This window comes from Notolepis coatsorum (assembly GCF_963971535.1).
Source record: "Notolepis coatsorum genome assembly, chromosome: 20".
Taxonomy (NCBI): domain Eukaryota; kingdom Metazoa; phylum Chordata; class Actinopteri; order Aulopiformes; family Paralepididae; genus Notolepis; species Notolepis coatsorum.
This window is the reverse complement of record NC_140184.1, coordinates 64,164,587-64,183,858: the sequence shown is the minus strand read 5'-3', so window position 1 is coordinate 64,183,858 and position 19,272 is coordinate 64,164,587. Positions and strand designations below refer to the sequence as shown.

At 42.4% G+C, this 19,272-nt stretch overlaps 1 protein-coding gene across 1 annotated transcript; it reads left to right on the top strand.

Annotated features, from left to right (window-relative positions):
* Positions 1-8,038: 8,038 nt before the first annotated feature.
* On the top strand, positions 8,039-9,834 carry rassf10b (Ras association domain family member 10b; the record flags this gene model as incomplete). The annotated part of the gene is made up of 1 exon (XM_084337387.1): positions 8,039-9,834. One exon carries the CDS (start codon positions 8,039-8,041, stop codon positions 9,371-9,373), a length of 1,335 nt encoding a protein of 444 aa, XP_084193513.1. The 3' UTR covers positions 9,374-9,834.
* Between the last annotated feature and the right edge of the window lie 9,438 nt (positions 9,835-19,272).

Genomic DNA, 19,272 nt, shown 5'->3' with positions numbered 1-19,272 from the left:
GATCTCGTTGACCAGAGCTGTCACTGCTGGTGACCCTGACAATAGGGTCTGTACCAAACCCGAAAACGGGTGGGGTTGTGTAAACACAAGTCCCCGCCTCAGCGTTCTCTCCATCCACCTCGACATATGGTACTGCCGTAGTCATATGTGATGACACTCCCAACGCACCCGCCGCCATGTGGCGCAGGTCCGCCAGGAACTGTAGATAGTCGGCCCAGTCCCACCCGCTGTGCGTAGCCAACCCTGGACCCTTGCGAGCAGAGCGTTCCGTGGAGTTGGGTTGGAACCCGACACTACCCACGAGGCAATCGCACCCAAGGGGGGACCCCGACAGAAAGGGCCGGTTTGATACGGGAGAAGCTGACATCAATCCAGGTGACAGAAACCCCGCCACTGAACACCCCTCCAGAACATGCTGAGGAGTTGTTCTGCAGCCGGAAATGCAAGGCGTGAGGACCCCATGGGTTCCTACACACCGTAGCCCTGCAGTGATATTACTACCACCTAAATCATGCGCACCTCTTCATTTCAGACCACTGCCGATCTCGCGGGAGTGGGAGGTACCAACATGATACCTGGCCTGGCGAAGGCGAGGCCGGGGAAGCCCGCACTGTGTGCCTCAAAAGGTTTCAAGCCCCCCTGCTGACAACACTTATAGTTGACAGACGTAACACCAGGTTCAACCAACTCAGCTTATGGTGTGGGAGCCGCTTGACAGCACAACATTCTCACGGACAGACCCAGGCTCAGCCATCAACTGGGTGTCAGCCCCTGTCCCCATGAGAAGCGAAAAGTGGGGCCGCCCGCGCTTCAACGAAGGCACGCGGCCCGCAGCCAAAGGAAACAATCAGAGCCCCCTTTTTCCGCTGGTGTTGGGGGAGGGAGTGATCGGAGAGCGGGCTGCTCGCGGCAGGACGGTGACGGCTTGTTGTTCAAGCCGAGCCCATCCAACATGGCCGATCCCTCGGCCGCCAAGGCTGTCGGCCTTGTGGACACCTGTCGATTCAACGCCCAGGATACCTCTGGCGGGGGGAAAACATGGCCGTCTGTCGAGGGCCTCGTCATCGCCGCTGACGAGGCCGTGCTCTCTCTTCTTCTGGCTGCGCGGTGTGAGGCGGTGTGGGGCCTAGGACAATACCGCCCGCGCTCCAGCAGAAGACCAAAATCCCCTGCGGAGAGAGGAACCCTGAGCGGTTATAGCTTGCTGCTAGGTCAAAGCTAATAACGTCAACAACCTCGCGCGATGTGTTGACGTCGGCTGGCCCTCAAGGCCCCGCCACCAGACACAATTTTTTTTATAGAAAAAACAGCAATTCGAACACAGTTCTAATCGCTGCCAATTCCATACCGTGGCGGTACAGGCTTTAGCAGCCCACCAGCCACTCGCCAGGCCGACCCACCCATGGCGTCGGCCGGGCGGGGCACTGTTTCAATATGTCAAAAGCAAAGGACTGATGTTAACACGGAGCACCATTGGTGGTTGCAAACAGCAACCTCCACTGTGGTGTGCACCATGAAGGGGTTAAATGAATAAAAGAACTAACACCTCAAAATACTGTAGAATGAGCAAGCCCATATACACAACGTTAAGGGGAGGCGGACCAGAGAGAACCAGTCCCGCATTCATTCATAATATTCACAACAGCACACCAGCCCTAGGCCTTAGCCCATTTACCAAAAAAAGGTAAACAAAGCCCCCCCCGCACTACTCCCCCAATAGACACCGATTGACCGTCAGCATGAATGGTTGAGAGGAGAGAAAGCTGTAGCATAGACAGACATTCTCGTAGCAGAGAGACAGAACAAACAGTAGCCCACTACACTACTATAGCATAGCGTTCAACGCTACTATGGACAGAAAACAGTCAGCTGAGCCACAACACGGGCCGCCGCTAAGTCCCATCCTGCAGTAGTATAGCTCTACTGCCACCGCCGAGCCTCAAGCATCGGCTTCCAGGTGGAAACACCGTTCAAAACCCCGCCGGGGCACAGGATTAACGCTACCTGGCTAGGCTACCTAGCCACGGCCTACCCTGTTGTCAACCCATTTACCCGTAAAAAGGGTAAAATAGGACTCAGCAAAACCCCCACATTAGCTACCGACTGACCTTCATTGATGAACCGGGCAAGAAGAGGGAAAAGCGGCCACATCCCACGGCGGAGACATTAGAACAGCGTAGCAGTAGTGTTAGCATTTAGCATTAGCATTAGCATGTAGCTTAGTTGTTTAGCAGGACGCTTCCAGGATCGCTCGGAACCCGTCCACTGCAGTGAAACGTTCACCAAACCATCCCGCTCCTGGCGCCGACACAGAACATGGTTGTGTAACAAAACAAACCAGCATTACTAACACCAACATCAATGCCTGTTGACACAGGGCTCGCCTGTATACAAGCCGGCTCGATAGCCAACCTTGCACGCTGCTCCTCGACTTGCTGCCACCAGACGAGGAGACATCAGAATAGGCCTGACGTGTCGCTGAAACATGCCCCGAAGATTCCAGGGGTAAGCAAACCTCCGGTAAGCTTTCAACATTACGCAATTTCTCTAATCTTTTCATAACAACTAGTTACATAAGGCGCACTGCGACCGTTATGATGGAAACGAAATAGAGGAAGAGTGTTTGGTGACCATGCCTAGTGTCTTATAGGCTACGCCTCCATAGGGGCGGGACCCGGCAGGTGATGGGCGTATTTGTTTTTCGTTGATGGAGTACAGTAGGTACATGAGATGAGGTATATCTCGATAGGCTTAAGAGCGGGACGCGATGGTCAAGTACGATAATATAACCTAATTTATACAAATGGAAGTATTGATTTTGCCGTAACAAATCATTAAGAAAATATACCGTTAACTGGAATATGTTGTTTCTTTACACATATGTTGGATTATGTAATTGGTTTGTCATGACAAACCAATAAAAAATCGCGAATTAACCGGTGGTTATCCTATTATATTAACATAGCTACAACAACACACAGTAACGTTAATATAATTACATGCATCATTGTTTACAATGAACGGTGGGGCTAATCGAAAGGACTGGACACGGACAAGTTAAACAGCAATCAATTAATTTAATATAACAGTCCGGTTCTGTGTTTGTTGGTGTCTGTAGATTGTTGGTGAACAACTAACTTTAGGTTAGTTTAACTTGTCCGTGTCCAGTCCTTTCGATTAGCCCCGTTCATTGTAAACAATGATGCATGTAATTATATTAACGTTACTGTGTGTTGTTGTAGCTATGCCAATCAGAGCAACGCGGAAGGGAAGGTTGCTTGCCGAAAGGATACAAGCGTACCGTTTACCTCCACCATCTGTTCTCTCCCCTCCAGGTATAGGATTGTATCCAGCTCGCTCAAAACCAATTGCTTTTAGCTTGTCAATCAGAATGGAGTGATTGATAGTGTCAAAGGCCTTTTGGAGGTCCAGCATTACCATGCCACAGTATTTGCCTGCGTCCACCTCTTGTTTGATGTGGTCGTTCAAATATAGAAGGCATGTGTCAGTGGAGTGGGATGTTCTGAAGCCAGATTGGAATTCGTAAATTAGATTTTTTTCCGCGAGGTACTGTTCGACCTGTTCGTACTCTTTTTGCCTACCGCTGGGAGCTCTCAACCACGAAGCCACGTATTCCCATTGAATGCTAACTTACATTTACTGTAATTACAGCTCACAAACACATATGTCCAGCTTTAAATATTTGTATTAAGAGCATTGTAGTTATTACAAAATGTACTTCAGAAGGCAGCAATCTCTTCTTCTGTGTGATGTTCTGGAACTATTTTCCTTCGAGAGCAAAGCTGCGTTTCCCCTCGAGTATAGGATAAAGATCGGCCCTTGAGCGCACCGCTCAACAAGCTCAATTTATCTAGCGATTCTCGAAGTCAACTTCCTGCCTGTTGTTGCTACGCAACTGCAGCGTGGGGGGAAACTGCCCAGCCTGGTACATTGTGTACGGTTCATTTAGTGCAGAAACGGATGGTTAAAGCGGCAAATTAAAGACAATCAAGCGGAATTTTCTTCAGTCCTTCACAATGCCAAAGAGCTGCAGTGTTATGCGCTGTACTAATGACAAAAACAGAAATCCAAATCGCAAGTTTTATACCATCATGGAGGAAAAAGTGGCTGTGGCTAACTTTCGGCTAACTCGCTCTGCTGTTGTGGTCGTGGTAGCTACATGCTAAGCTAACGTTAATCACATCATATCGAACCGATAGGAGCTTATCTTATCTAATCTTACATGGATGTTTGATCGGGTAGTGGCACACGTGGTACCACCACGTAAGATTAGATAAGATAAACTCCTATTGGTTCGATATGATGTGATTAACGTTAGCTTAGCATGTAGCTACCACGACCACAACACCAGAGCTAGTTAGCCGAACGTTAGCCGTCAGCCACTTTTTCCTCCGTGATGGTATAAAACTTGCGATTTGGATTTCTGTGTTTGTTTTGTTATTAGTACAAAACGTAACATAGCAGCTTCAATTTGGGTATTCGAGAGATGGCCATGTCTGTATGTGTTTTGTATGGACATTATGTCAAGTCAATCAGGGGGAGCTTCTTTGAATCATATCTCGCCTTAGAATCACCAGAAAGGCTTTCGAAATAGTGAAATGCCATGTTGGCCTCAATATTTTCAAAACAAATCGTATGAAAATGTTATGAAATGAACAAGAATGTGATCAAACATGTAATAAAAACAGACCTCAACACATGCATTTGATACTAGAAATCCGTATGGCCCCCCTATACCAAGATTGCGGCGGTCTCGTGACATCAGAGTGTCTTCGAGAATTGTAAACAGCACAGTGTGGTCTCCTACTAGCATGTGCAGTGCACGTTACACAGGAGTCCAGGAGGAAGTACAATGTCCACGTTCATCATAACAATGAACTCTGCTGACCAAAGCAACAGTACGGCTCTGAGACTTGATTTAACCCCTTTCTGACAACAATGGAGGTCTGTGATTTCTGGATTAGATTAGATTAGATTCAAATGTATTGTCATTATACAGCACAAGTACAGTACAACGAAAGGAAGTTTGGCATCCAACCAGAGTACAGTAACAGTAAAGTGCAATAATAATAATATACAATGTACAGGTCTTTCCATTGGCTATGTCAGGGGTCAGCAACCTTTTTGACATGGAGTGCCTGTTTGAAATATAGTTGTAACTAGTGTGCCTCAACAATATTCCATGCATCGTAATATTTTTTTCTCATAATCAGGTCTTTTTAATGATGATTTTTACATTATTACATCATTTGTTATTATTATTATTAACAATATTATTATGATGGTTGTATCAACCCTAAATCTGAGTTGGGGGGGGGGGGGGGAATGCAATGCAGACAAACAGCTGCATACAGTGCGACCATTTCACTCACATTTGCCCATTCATTTTTGGACACATCACACACCATTGGTGTGTGTACTGTACGTGTGCTGTCATAGCTCCACCTACAGGCCTAATGGAGAACACCAGGATGTGAATGGAGGGTGAATGTGAGGTATATCGTGTAAATAAGTTTTGATTGATCGCAAGACTACACTGTAAAAAAAAAAAAATAAGTTACCAGAACTTAAAAATATTGAGTTCAGTTACTGTGCATTAAGGTTTTCAGTTTTCAATCCATAATAAGTTAACAGAAAAATAAGTACACAACCACATTATTTCAACCTAATAAAACTATGTTTATTGTCATTGTTTTAATAACACAAGTTGACTTGGTAATACTCACATTTTGAGTAAAAAAATGGCTTTTAACATGTGCAATGTTCAATGAAATAGAAAAATAAATAATACAATTTGTTGATTAATCCCACTGGTCACTATGGTGACCGTAATAATGTTTTTGTTATAAGGCTCTGCAAATGTTACTGAATGATGTAGCAATGTATTTCCAGCTAAATTGAAATAATAAACAAATAAAGGGTCTCAATTAAATATGTGGTAGTAAAAAGAACCTGTGGGAGGATTTCAACAAGATAAATGTGATAATATGAAAATATTTCACTATAACATTTTTTTTCTTTTTTTTTTTTTTTCTTTTTTTTAATGCTGCCCCCTGTGCCTATGCAAATGCCCCCGCGTGCCTATGCAGGCACGCGTGCCTAGGGTTGCCTACCCCTGGGCTATGTCGACAATAACACAAGTACAATTATGCTGGCCATATCATTCAGAATTTGTTTTAATTACACTGGTCTCATTCTTTAAGATCTTGTGTTCTTGTATATCACCGCTCCAATATATGCTTGGATTCTATCTTCATTGGCATCATAGCTGGGTTGAGATTAAACCAGAGCCCTCTGAGCCTCCAGGGATGCAGATGCATGTATAGTGGTAGGATCATTATGGCCTTTGGCAGGGGCGTAGCTGGGGGGGGGGGTAGCTTAGGATGATTCCAAGGGCCCAGCATGGGGGGGGCCCCAAATTTTTTTTTTTTTTTTTTTTTTTTTACTAGACATCACTCAGGTGTATTATTGATGCTCTCATTGATACTATGTTTGTTTCTGAAGTGTGTGTGTGTGTGTGTGTGTGTGTGTGTGTGTGTGTGTGTGTGTGTGTGTGTGTGTGTGTGTGTGTGTGTGTGTGTGTGTGTGTGAGATATATATAGAGAGAGGGGGGGCTTTGGTAGACTATTGCATTGGTCCATTCATTGAAGATGAACGCAATGCGACATCCTTTACTAGGCTCACCCACCAACAGTGCAGGTGCTGAACTGCTGATCCGAATGTATAGGTAAAAACCATATTATGCGTTTTCATCAATAAAAAAATTGCCAAAAAAAATTCCGCTCGCACGCTCGCATTCACTGGGGGCCTACAAATACTTTCTTTCATGGGGCCCAGAATCTGGAGCTACACCCCTGCCTTTGGACTGTCCTAAGCCATATGTTATTACTATATTATACTTATAGTATAATACATAAAAAGTCCCTGAAATATTACCTACTCTGACTGCACTTATATTATAATACCAAATACCAAATACACTAAAAAATTTAAAAAAAATTAAAACATAGCCTTTTTCATTGGCTCTTTTTAGTTGCATCAACTAATTAGAGAGAGAGTGTATATTAAGTTTACACCACTCCTATTTCGTTGGTTCAACTTAAAAATGAATGAATACCTTTTTGCATTAGCTTTAGTTGAATTAATCAATTTATGAGTGATGTAAACTTGAAAATCAATATAAATGTTCTCCTATTTAGTTGATTCAACTGCTATTTAGTTGAACAACAACAAGTTCAACAGCAAGACATGTACAAAGGTTATTGAAAATATAAGTTGAGACAACTTGTGATTTTTACAGAATATTATGCTTTATCATCGTCATATCACTATGAATTGAAAATGGGGGACCCTGATGTAAACAAGACAAACGTCTTTCTCAGGTCTGCATCCCCTTAACAATTGTGTGTATTGAGCCGTACTGTATTGTACCCATTCTGCAATCTGTTAAATAAAGTTTTCATTCATTCATTCATCATCTTCATTTCACTTTGTTGTTGCTATTGTTATTATTATTATTATTATTATTATTATTATTATTATTATTATTATTATTATTATTATTATTATTATTATTATTATTATTATTATTATTATTATTATTATTATTATTATTAAAGCCTACTTTAACACACAGGATAGCTTATTAAGCGGTTTTAGTTAAGGAACAGTCATGTCATGTGATGAAACTAAAGGCAGTCTTTGTCAAGTGAGCGCAACGTGAAAGTGACGCAGTCACATTGTGTTTACCACTCAGACCAACTGCGCCAGACTCACGGAACTCCAGCTTAATCAACAACTTAACAGGCGCGTGGACAATAATGGACACGCATGTCAATGCGTAAAATGAACAAGACAGAGTCAAGACTGGTGGTTTTTAACACGTGGATTAATTTAGAATAGTATGTTTTACTTACGTTTTCAAATCTATTTTCTTCATTATCACTGTTTAGAACTCAACTTTTTGGTCGGAAGATATTTAAATAACTAGTACTCAACCTGTTTGCTTCCATTCACGATGCAGCCAGAGGAAAGGAACATATCCGTTTGGATGTGCAGAGAAGAGAAGCTCGTCCTCGGTCTGTCAAAGCGCACCACCTGTGCCGATGTTGTTCGAGTGCTTCTCGGGGATCCGAACTTGCACCACATGTTGTCCGGGTCGCCGCGCTCATATTGCGTTGTGGAGAAATGGAGAGGGTTCGAGAGGATCCTCCCGAACAAAACGAGAATGCTGCGTCTTTGGGGCGCGTGGGGCGCGGAACAGGAGCACGTGAAGTTCGTGTTGGTTAAAAACGAGGCGTCCCTGTCGAACCACGGACTCCGGAGCGCAGAGGCGCGCGTAGTGCGCAGCAAAGAGAGTCCGTGCGTAAAGAGAGGGACCGCGGGGGCCACCATGGGCCTCTCACCGGAGAAGCAACGTCGAATTGTAAGGAAAGCGTTCAGAAAGCTGGATAAGATCAACACAAAGAGGGCACAGGTGGCGTCCCGGGACGCGTCCTCTGCGGGAAAGATGGAAACCGTGGTTCATCTGGTGATTTCCCAGGATCACACGCTTAGCCAGCAGACCCAGAGAATAAAAGAGCTGGACGGGGAAATCGAAAGGTATGAGGCGAATGTTCATTTTGATAGAATGAAACGGCATGGGATTAATTATGTGCAGGACACATATTTAGTGGATGCCAACACTGACGCGCGCGCCTCCCCTGGGGACGACGTGCCTTGCTCTGCGGGGATCCTCGCCAAATTGGAAGAATATGCCCAACAATGTGAGGAGTTGGTCAAATTACAGGAGGAGCTCGCCGTGCACGAAGTGTTCATCGACAGTATTACTTTGGAGATCCAAGAGGAGCTGAACCAAAGGTGGATGAAGCGGCGGCAAGAGGCGATATCTGGAGAGCGCGCAAAGTCATCAACATCCCTGACCACCGGCAATGACCCGTTGACCCCGCAGGCCGCGGAAAACGAGTTGCTTTTGGAAGAGGAGAGGGTCAAAACGCAGCTAGATGCCAGCTTATACATCGGACTTCGCTTAAACACGGATTTAGAAGACGCTAGGAACGATTTAAACCTGGCCCAGGGGCTTTGGGGGTTAAAGAAAAATGAGTTAAGGGCTTTGTTGGAGAAAGTTAACACTTTGGAGATCGAGGATGGGACATCGAGTGAGGACTTTGGTAATCCTGTGGTAACTGAAACAGGTGTGATGTGCACTTTAGAGATGAAAAGCGAGTGGGTGGAGCAGGCCAGGGGCCTCTCGAAGACATACAGTATCAGCGACGACGACTCAGACACCGGCTTGAGTTCTTTGCACAGTCAGGATTCGGACAACCCCCTAATGTGCGAATCACTAGTATAGGGCGTTTCAAAGCGACAACAATGACATTCTAAAAGGAAGCACGATATTTCCTGTTGCAATGTTAGCCGATGGATAGGTAACAGACACATTTGGGTCCAAACTGTTCTTTAAGGCCAGATCATTCCAGTGAAACCGCCTATAGGATGTGAGTCATCACTGCTCAAAATGCAACATTAACAACCACCCTCAGGGATTCTCGACGTCTCAGCACCATGCAGTGCTGGAAGAAGTGCACAGTTCCTTTACTTAAGTAAAAGTAGAAAGACCCAGATCAAATAGTACTCTGGTACAGTAAACGTAAAAGTCCTCCATTCAAAATTGAACTTAAGTAAAGTTTTTTTTGTATTTAATTTTTTTATTATTTTTTAAACAAACACATAAACAAACATGACAACACACGATAAGATATACAAGCATTAGTTGACAGTGCACATCCAATGAAATCACATTTTAGTTAATTGTCTTATACAGGATATACCCTTAATACCTGTTATCTAAAAACCTACACACATATGCTCCAGCTCGTACCCCCCCCCCCCCCCCCCCGGACCCCCCATTGGATAATCCATCCACTTTCCCTCGTTCCTAACCAGACATTACCATTATATGCTAGCTTTTATTTTCTCCACCACTTCTAACCACAATGTCATTTTGGATTCATTGAGACCCAAAATTCTTGCTGTAGATATTTCTTGATAGATCACATCGAACTTAAGTAAAGTTTGAAAAGTATTTGATATTGAATGTATTTAAGTATCAAAAGTAAAAGTATGCATTCTACATGATGTTTGTGTGTTCCAGTGCTTGGAAGTGTTCAAACCTCAAACTATTGACCTCTAAAGGTTATGTTAAAGGTCTTGATTAAAAAGTTGGCTTCACATTTGGAAGTACATAATCTTCATATATTTTAGCCATGATTTCTATGCAAAATCTTTTTCTTCAAAGTAACTAGTAACTGATGGGTTCAGATAAATGTAGTGGAGTAAAATGTAAAGTAAAGGGTTAGTTCCTCACAAAGTGCAATACTTTCCACCACTGCTCAGCATACATTGAACAGCATAGCCTATATCCACATGAATACTTTTTAAATGCTGTTCATTATGTAAATATGCACTTATAGGGCTAACATTTTGTTATCTGCCCCCTGTTTTGAGAGAATGACGGTATGATATTCATATAGGCAAGTTCATTCTCTCACTGTTTTCTATGGACACACTGCGGGTGTAATTGTAAAATAAAGATTACTTTTGTAACTCAGCATCAGTCCATTCATTGGTATGCTCTCTTCTATTTGTGATGTGGTTTTGACAGATACCATTGGTTTAAAGGAACATGTCAAACATTATGGGAAATGCGCTTATCATCTTCTCCAGAGTCAGACAAGAAGATAGTAGAAGTTCAGTAGAAAGCTAATCGATATCCGCTTCCATTAATTTGTGCTAAGCTAGGCTAGTTTGCAGCCGGATAGATTTCTACTGAATGCACAAAGGAAATTGGTATCTATCTTCTTGTCTGATTCTGGATAAGACGGTAAGAGCATTTCCCATAATGTTGGCGTGTTCCTTTATTAACATGGATGAAAAGTGATCCAATCTGAAAAAAAAAGTATAGCCTACTATTACAGACATGATTGTGAATGATGGAAAAACAAAGAGTCACATTAGAGGACAACCTCACATAGTTCATTGTGTAAATGAAAGGTTGATTGACCTATCTCAAGCCCCGCCATCTTTTCTTGATCCAGTTGCTTCCCAAGAGATCGTCTTTTTCAACCTAGACCCCTCTTTTTCCTCTATCATTTGGCATCATACCAACACATTCGGACCAAAATATTGTCAACTGGACCACGATTGGGTGAACTGTCCTTTTCTGAACGAGATGGCTGCAGCTCTCCTAAGCTGCATTTCAATCAAACCACACATCAAACCAAGTATGTTACCAAAAACAAGAAACGAGAAAGACACATTTGATGATTTGTGGATATTTTTTGATGATTGACCCATTGAAATTAATTGCAACAAGAGCTGGGAGAGCTGCAGCCAACTCAAGCACCCAGAACAACACAACTCACTCATGCTTGGTCTAATTGACCTGTCCTATCTCAAACCCTGCCCTCTTTTCTTGATCCTCCAATCATAACTGTTGTGGACGGGAAAAGAGGGTGGGGCTGCTGGTTATATTTTATGCTAAAATGGCAGATGATCATCTATAAGATTTGAAAATAACTGGAACTATCCTTTTAGCATGTTAAAACTTCGAGCAAACACAGATTTCACTTTATGTTAAAAGAAATAACAGCTTCATACAACATACCCCTCGGGGACACAAGAGACATCTCATGGGGAAGGCAGAGGGCTCAACATTACAAATGACTCAGACAGAGGCAACAGTAGTTTAGAGAAATTAGAGAAGCAGGCAATTGTGGCCAAAAGGTCTCATGTTCCAATACTATTATTATTATTATTATTATTATTATTATTATTATTATTATTATTATTATTATTATTATTATTATTATTATTATTATTATTATTATTATTATTATTATTATTATTATTATTATTATTATTATTATTATTATTATTATTATTATTATTATTATTATTATTATTATTATTATTATTATTATTATTATTATTATTATTATTATTATTATTATTATTATTATTATTATTATTATTATTATTATTATTATTATTATTATTATTATTATTATTATTATTATTATTATTATTATTATTATTATTATTATTATTATTATTATTATTATTATTATTATTATTATTATTATTATTATTATTATTATTATTATTATTATTATTATTATTATTATTATTATTATTATTATTATTATTATTATTATTATTATTATTATTATTATTATTATTATTATTATTATTATTATTATTATTATTATTATTATTATTATTATTATTATTATCATTATAAAATATGTGTGGAGGAATTCATAATAATAATGACTTGGATTTATATAGCGCCTTTCAAGAAACCCAAGGATGCTTTAAAAAGACAAGAAATAAACGAAATAAATTATAATAACAATAGGGAGATGACTAGAGGTCGTAGGCCTTCATGAACAGGTGGGTTTTGCTGTATTGAAAGAGTCCAAGGATGTGGCAGAGCAGATCTCAGCTGAGTGAGAGTTCCAGAGGGTGGGGGGCCGCCACACTGAAGGCTCTGTCCCCAGAAGTTTGTAGGCGGGTGTGGGGGATGAGAGCAGATCCGTGTGAGGATCGCGGCCTCCGGGAGGGGGTGTAGGGGTGGAATTGAACAAATGCCTCCAACAACCACCTTCAAGGTGCCCTTGAGCAATAAGTATAACTGTGGCTGTACTGGGCTGCTCCCAGGCGTATGTCTGTAATCCTCCTACCTACTGTAACTACTCCCCTCGGCCATAGCTGGTAAATAATAAGTATTAGTCAACTTGCCTGGTAAAGATTAAATTAAATGTTATTGAGGAGAGATACTATTAAAAAAAAGACTTCCCTGTTTTTCTATAGATAGACATTTCTACTATCATCATCTTCGTTTTATGTCCCTATTTTCCCACTACAGTGAGGTTGGACGGGCGATGACTCCACGCCACTGGAGTCATCATTTTTAGTTTGTAGCTACTATGAGAGTGGATCATTCACATGGACTGATGGAGGGGCGTCAATTTGGTATGGCAAGGTATGGCACTCGCCATACCTTGGCAAAAAAAAGTAAAAAAAAGAAAAGAAAATTTAAACAAACACATAAACATAAACATGACAACATAAAATTAGATATACAAGCATTAATTAACAGTGCACATCCAATGAAATTACCATTTAAATAAATGTAATATACAAGGTATACACCTAATACTTGCTATCTAATACCCTATACATTATGCTCTCGCTCGCTCCCCCCCCCCCGGGCCCCCCCTTGGATAATCCATCCAATTATTTACAATTCTTTATGTTGATTTAGAATTCGAATGTCAACATTATGAACGAAGCTTCGAACTATTCGGTACAGCCCTAGCATGTTTTGATATTGTCAATTATCTCACTTTTACTAGGTGACTTTTACTGTGACTAACTGAAATATGCCCAAAAAAAGTTTTTTTTATCAAAGGGCAGCAGAGACAAGTGATACAGGGACACAGGTAAGGTCTGGCTTAGTGATTATAACAGTGCAGTTCAGCATTCAGTAACCCATACTTTTTGTGAATGTGTTTTTGATACTACATTCTGTTGAACACACACCTCAAAACCGTACCTAAGGAAAATTGGCTCAATTGCAAGAAAAGTAATAGACAGTTATGATATTACATTCTGCATAATTCGTATGCAAAATATTGTGGTTGGCACATTTCTATACTAAAAATGCTTGCGTAGTCCTGTGTCATACCTAAATGTCATATAACTGAATTGTATAGAAACAACTCACCAAAAGTGACTATTGCACAACTGATTTGACAAAAAAAATCCACCTAGGGGGGGAAACCCCCCCTTCACCCGCCCCCCCCCCCACCCCCTCCTCGCCATACCTTGCCTTTTACTGAAATGACGCCACTGACGTCTGATGGCCACTATAATATATAACTATTATCACATTTTAGTGATGTTTAAACTGCTCTTATTGAGCAGCACACTCACTCACTGACTCGCTCACCTGCTCGCCCGCTCACAGACGACTCACACATGTATGTGCACGCACAGACCTCTGTGTATGCGAGAGGGTGCCAATTGTTTTCTCTCAGACGGCATCACGTCTGTCTGAGATAGTTTACGGCTGCTTTGAGCCACGCGGATAGAATTAGAATGCTCACAGGATATATTATAATACAGAATCTATAGGATACATGCACGTTGATTGATTAATTGAAAAAAACTTTATTAACAGATTGCAGAATGGGTACAATATAGTACGGCTCAATACAAACAACTGCTACGAGGATGCAGACCAGAAAAATACTTTCGTCTTGTTTACATCAGCGTCCTCCATTTTCAATTCATCATGATGTCTTGGATTAAAAGTATAGCCGATATATAGGGTTCTTTTATCTGAGAGAAACTGCACATAATTCTGATGGCAGTGAGTGGGGAGAAGTCAATAATAATCCTATGCTGGCGTGAGGGAAGGGAGGACTTGGGTCCTTCATCTCTCCAAATCCAAACACGACGCAATTAAGGCAGTGTCTTTGATCCCTCCATTACCCTGCTCTAAGCCACAGCCAACAGCCTCCCTCTCTAACGGGATCCTCACTCACCGATTACCTACAACAGGGATCATCAACACACACACACACACGCACGCACGCACGCACGCACGCACGCACGCACGCACGCACGCACGCACACCACACACACACACACACACACGCAGACGGTAAGCATTATGAAAAAGCCAGATCTACCCACATATGAAATCTATACAGGAGAAGTATAAGTTTATATAAGTATAGTATAAGACACTCTTTTCCCTTTCTTGATACCTAAAGTGTTATCGGTTTGTTCCAGAGTGAATCTAGCAAGGAGACATGGTTTCAGCTGCATGGATCCCTGCATCATCGACTGCTAGTCCCAACGTAATGCAGAGGTTTATGTGAGATTAGGTGAGAATTGAAAAGAATAGTCAGTCAAGGTTAGACAAGGAAGGTCACATCTAAGAGCTCTAGTGAACACTATTTATCCAACGGATTTAACTAAGCTCTATTGAAAGTTAAAACGTTTATCTTTATACAAATAGTTATGCACTGTTACTGTACCCTAGGCTCTACCTGTGAGGTAGCCCTGGTCTGATCCCAAACCTAAACCTTCACCCAGAGATGCATTGCCTAGCCCAAGCTATAGGGCAAGAAACAGGAATAACTCATAATTATCCAAATTACTTCATCTATTTATTTTATTATACACGCCCCCCTCTCTCTCTTTCTCTCTTAAGATTATTACATAATCATAATGTTAAGGCTCAGCAAATTCAGAGGTGGTAAACATGTACTTAGTCACATGCAGTGTCAGGATGTGTGTCTGTATTTAAAAGCCAGGAAAAATAACATCTGGGGACACACTGTCCACATCAAGCACCCTGACATGCAGTACAATAATCCATTTGTATGAATTGACTGCAAAACACAGTAAAGCTGAAATAGTATAGTATTTCTATTTAAATGTATTTCTATATTCATATTTGTAAAATATTTTCTTTCTGGTGGAATGCGGAAAAGTGAAATTTTTCTGATCCTGGTCTCGGATGCTTGGCCTGAAAACTGCCTGAGATACTGCCTGAAAACGCAGGTAAAAGTAAGTGCCGAGCTCCAAGCATGTTCTGGTGACTGGTGCTTGGTGGACAGTATGGGGCAAGCAGGCAAGACTGCCCACGTCCAGCTACAGACTTTGCACTCAATGCAGCAGTTTGGGTAGCCTACCATTCACAAAAGGTCAATGATGAAGATTGCATAGGGGTTGTTGTTTCAGGTGAATATTTGGTAGCCTAAGCTGAACCAGGGTAGTGAATAGAAGTAACTGAGTTACCATACAATATACAATATACTATGCAATGTACTAATATACAATACTATATAGTGCAAAGCAGAAATGGGATGAGGTACAATTTAGGTACAATTTACAGTAAGGTGTACGAGTTGTAGTGCAAATCCTTTACCAATAAATATAAAGTGTGTTTAGGTGATCTAAAGTGTGGAGAGTGGGTGCTGCAGTGTGTTGTTTGTTTAAAGTGAGTGTGTGCGTGTGGATGTGTGTGCTGTGTGCATTTGATGGTTGTTGCATAGTGTTTATTGTTCGTTGAGCAGCCTGATGGCCTGGGGATAGAAGCTTCTTCTGAGTCTTTCTGTGCTCGCCTTGAGACTCCGGTATCGCTTGCCTGACCGCAGCAGTTCAAAGAGGCAGTTGTTTGGGTGGCTGGAGTCCTTGATGATTCTTTTAGCCTTACCCCTGCACCACTTGTTGTAAATGTTCTGGAGGGTGGGAAGCCCCCTCCAATTGTGCGTTCGGCTGAACGTGTCACTCTTTGTAGTCTGCTTCGGTCTTGTGCAGTGCTATTCCCAAACCAGGAGGTGATGTTGCCAGTCAGGATGCTCTCTATTGTACATGAGTAGAAGTTCTTAAGGATCTTCTGACTGACTTGGAACTTCCTTAGGCGCCTGAGGAAGTAGAGGCGTTGTCGTGCCTTCTTCACAACACTGTCAATGTGTGTGGTCCATGTCAAGTCCTCGGATATGTGGGCTCCGAGGTACTTAAAACTGTTCACTCTCTCAACCGATGCCCCGTCGATGCTGAGGGGGCTGTAATCCTTGACCCCCGACCTCCTAAAGTCCACAATCATCTCCTTTGTTTTGCTGACGTTCAGGGAGAGGCTGTTCTCCTGGCACCATCCCGCCAGGACCTTGACCTCTTCCAGGTAGGCCCTCTCGTCGTTTGCAGAGATCAGGCCCACCACTACTGTGTCGTCAGCAAATTTGATGATTGTGTTGTTGTTCCGCTGTGCCACGCAGTCATGTGTGTACAGGGAGTAGAGGAGGGGGCTCAGAACACAGCCCTGGGGGGCCCCTATGTTGAGAGTGATGGATGAGGAGGTGCAGTTGCCTGCTCTCACCACCTGGGGTCTGCCCGTCAGGAAGTCCAAGACCCACTGGCAGAGGTCATAGTTCAAGCCCAGGTCCCTGAGCTTGGCTATGAGTTTGGAGGGGACTATGGTATTGAATGCTGAGCTGTAGTTGATGAATAGCATTTTCATCAGTGGTGTCAGGAGAACTGCCTCTCCCTGAACGTCAGCAAAACAAAAGAGATGATTGTGGACTTCAGGAGGTCGGGGGTCAAGGACTACAGCCCCCTCAGCATCGACGGGGCACCGGTTGAGAGAGTGAACAGTTTCAAGTACCTCGGAGCCCACATATCCGAGGACTTGACATGGACCACACACATTGACAGTGTTGTGAAGAAGGCACGACAACGCCTCTACTTCCTCAGGCGCCTAAGGAAGTTCCAAGTCAGTCAGAAGATCCTTAGGAACTTCTACTCATGTACAATAGAGAGCATCCTGACTGGCAACATCACCTCCTGGTTTGGGAATAGCACTGCACAAGACCGTAGCAGACTACAAAGAGTGACACGTTCAGCCGAACGCACAATTGGAGGGGGGCTTCCCACCCTCCAGAACATTTACAACAAGCGGTGCAGGGGGAAGGCGAAGAGAATCATCAAGGACTCCAGCCACCCGAACAACTGCCTCTTTGAACTGCTGCGGTCAGGCAAGCGATACCGGAGTCTTAAGGCGAGCACAGAAAGACTCAGAAGAAGCTTCTATCCCCAGGCCATCAGGCTGCTCAACGAACAATAAACACTATGCAACAACCATCAAATGCACACAGCACACACACCCACACGCACACACTCACTTAAACAAACAACACACTGCAGCACCCACACTCCACACTTTAGATCACACAAACACACTTTATATTGATTGATAAAGGATTTGCACTACAACTCGTACACCTACTGTAAATTGTACCTAAATTGTACCTCATCCCATTTCTGCTTTGCACTATATAGTATTGTATATTAGTACACTGCATAGTATATTCTTATATGGTAACTCAGTTACGTCTATTCTGCATCGAACATTGTACATATGTCTATACTGAACACTGTGACCTAATTTTTTACTTCTAATTTACATGCTATACTATGTTATTTTATTTCATACTTATCTTGTCTTGCACAGTCTCTGGAGAGTAACAGTAAGAAGCATTTTGTATAAAAGTATTCTGTACTTCTGTATGACAACTATTAAAGAAACTTGAAACTTGAAACACATAGTTCCCCTGCCTCTTGTCCATGTGTGATGCTGCTGTGTGCAGCACATGGGCTATGGCGTCCTCCGTGGACCTGTTGGGGCGGTATGCAAATTGCAGGGGGTCCAGGTTGATGGGGAGGGAGGAACAGATGTAGCCCTTCACTAGCTTCTCAAAGCACTTCATGGCTATGGAGGTGCTGTCAGGTGCTTTAGTGAAAACTACATTTGCACTTTTTATTTCAGGCATCCTCTAAATTACAGTGCATCTTGTCATTATTATAGTTGGTTAAAATATGCAAAGTCAGCCCTAAGCAGTGATTTGTCATGTCTGTCAATGTCTGTCATGTCCTTCAAATCACTACTCAAATCTCACCTCTTCACCAACTGTATTCATGACCTCTTGAGCCCGATGGGTCCGGTACCAGACCCAAAATGACATCATGCCATAAATCCATATTTACAGACTGTATGAATTAATGTTGCGTTTTTCTTTCCAAATGTAGCCAAGAGTAAATACCCTAACCCTGTCAAAACAGCAGTCATATTGTATATTTTCAGCAATACGTTTGTTTACCAATAGGTTAAAGTGTTAAATTTTGGAAATGTATTCAGAAACTAGCGAATATAGACCTTGTTTCTGTATACGTCAGACTCAGAGTGTGCGCGCATCACCACAGCAGAAAGGAACGTAATCCTGGTCAGAACAACGGGGCAGACTACATTATTATTTGCATTTGTTCGCCATGCTAGCGATCTAAATAATCAATCCATGCCAAAGCTAGATATATAAAAGGTGAAAGACTCACACTCACAGCCATGCTGATTTGGCAAAATTACATCCAGACATTTTCGTTTGAAACAACTTTTAGTCGGGCGGTCAGGTGGCGTAGCGGAGATTGCGTTCGTCACCAACCCCGGAGACGCTAGGATTCGCCTGTTCGAATCCAGCTCACAGCTCCGGGGTTGTCACCAGCTTGGCTGGCCGTTCACACTAATACAATTGGCAGTATTAGAGGGTGGGAGAAGCTGGCGGGGTGGGTCCGGGTCGTTGTAAACAGCGACTCCTACAGTTCGGTCAGGGAGCCTGCTAA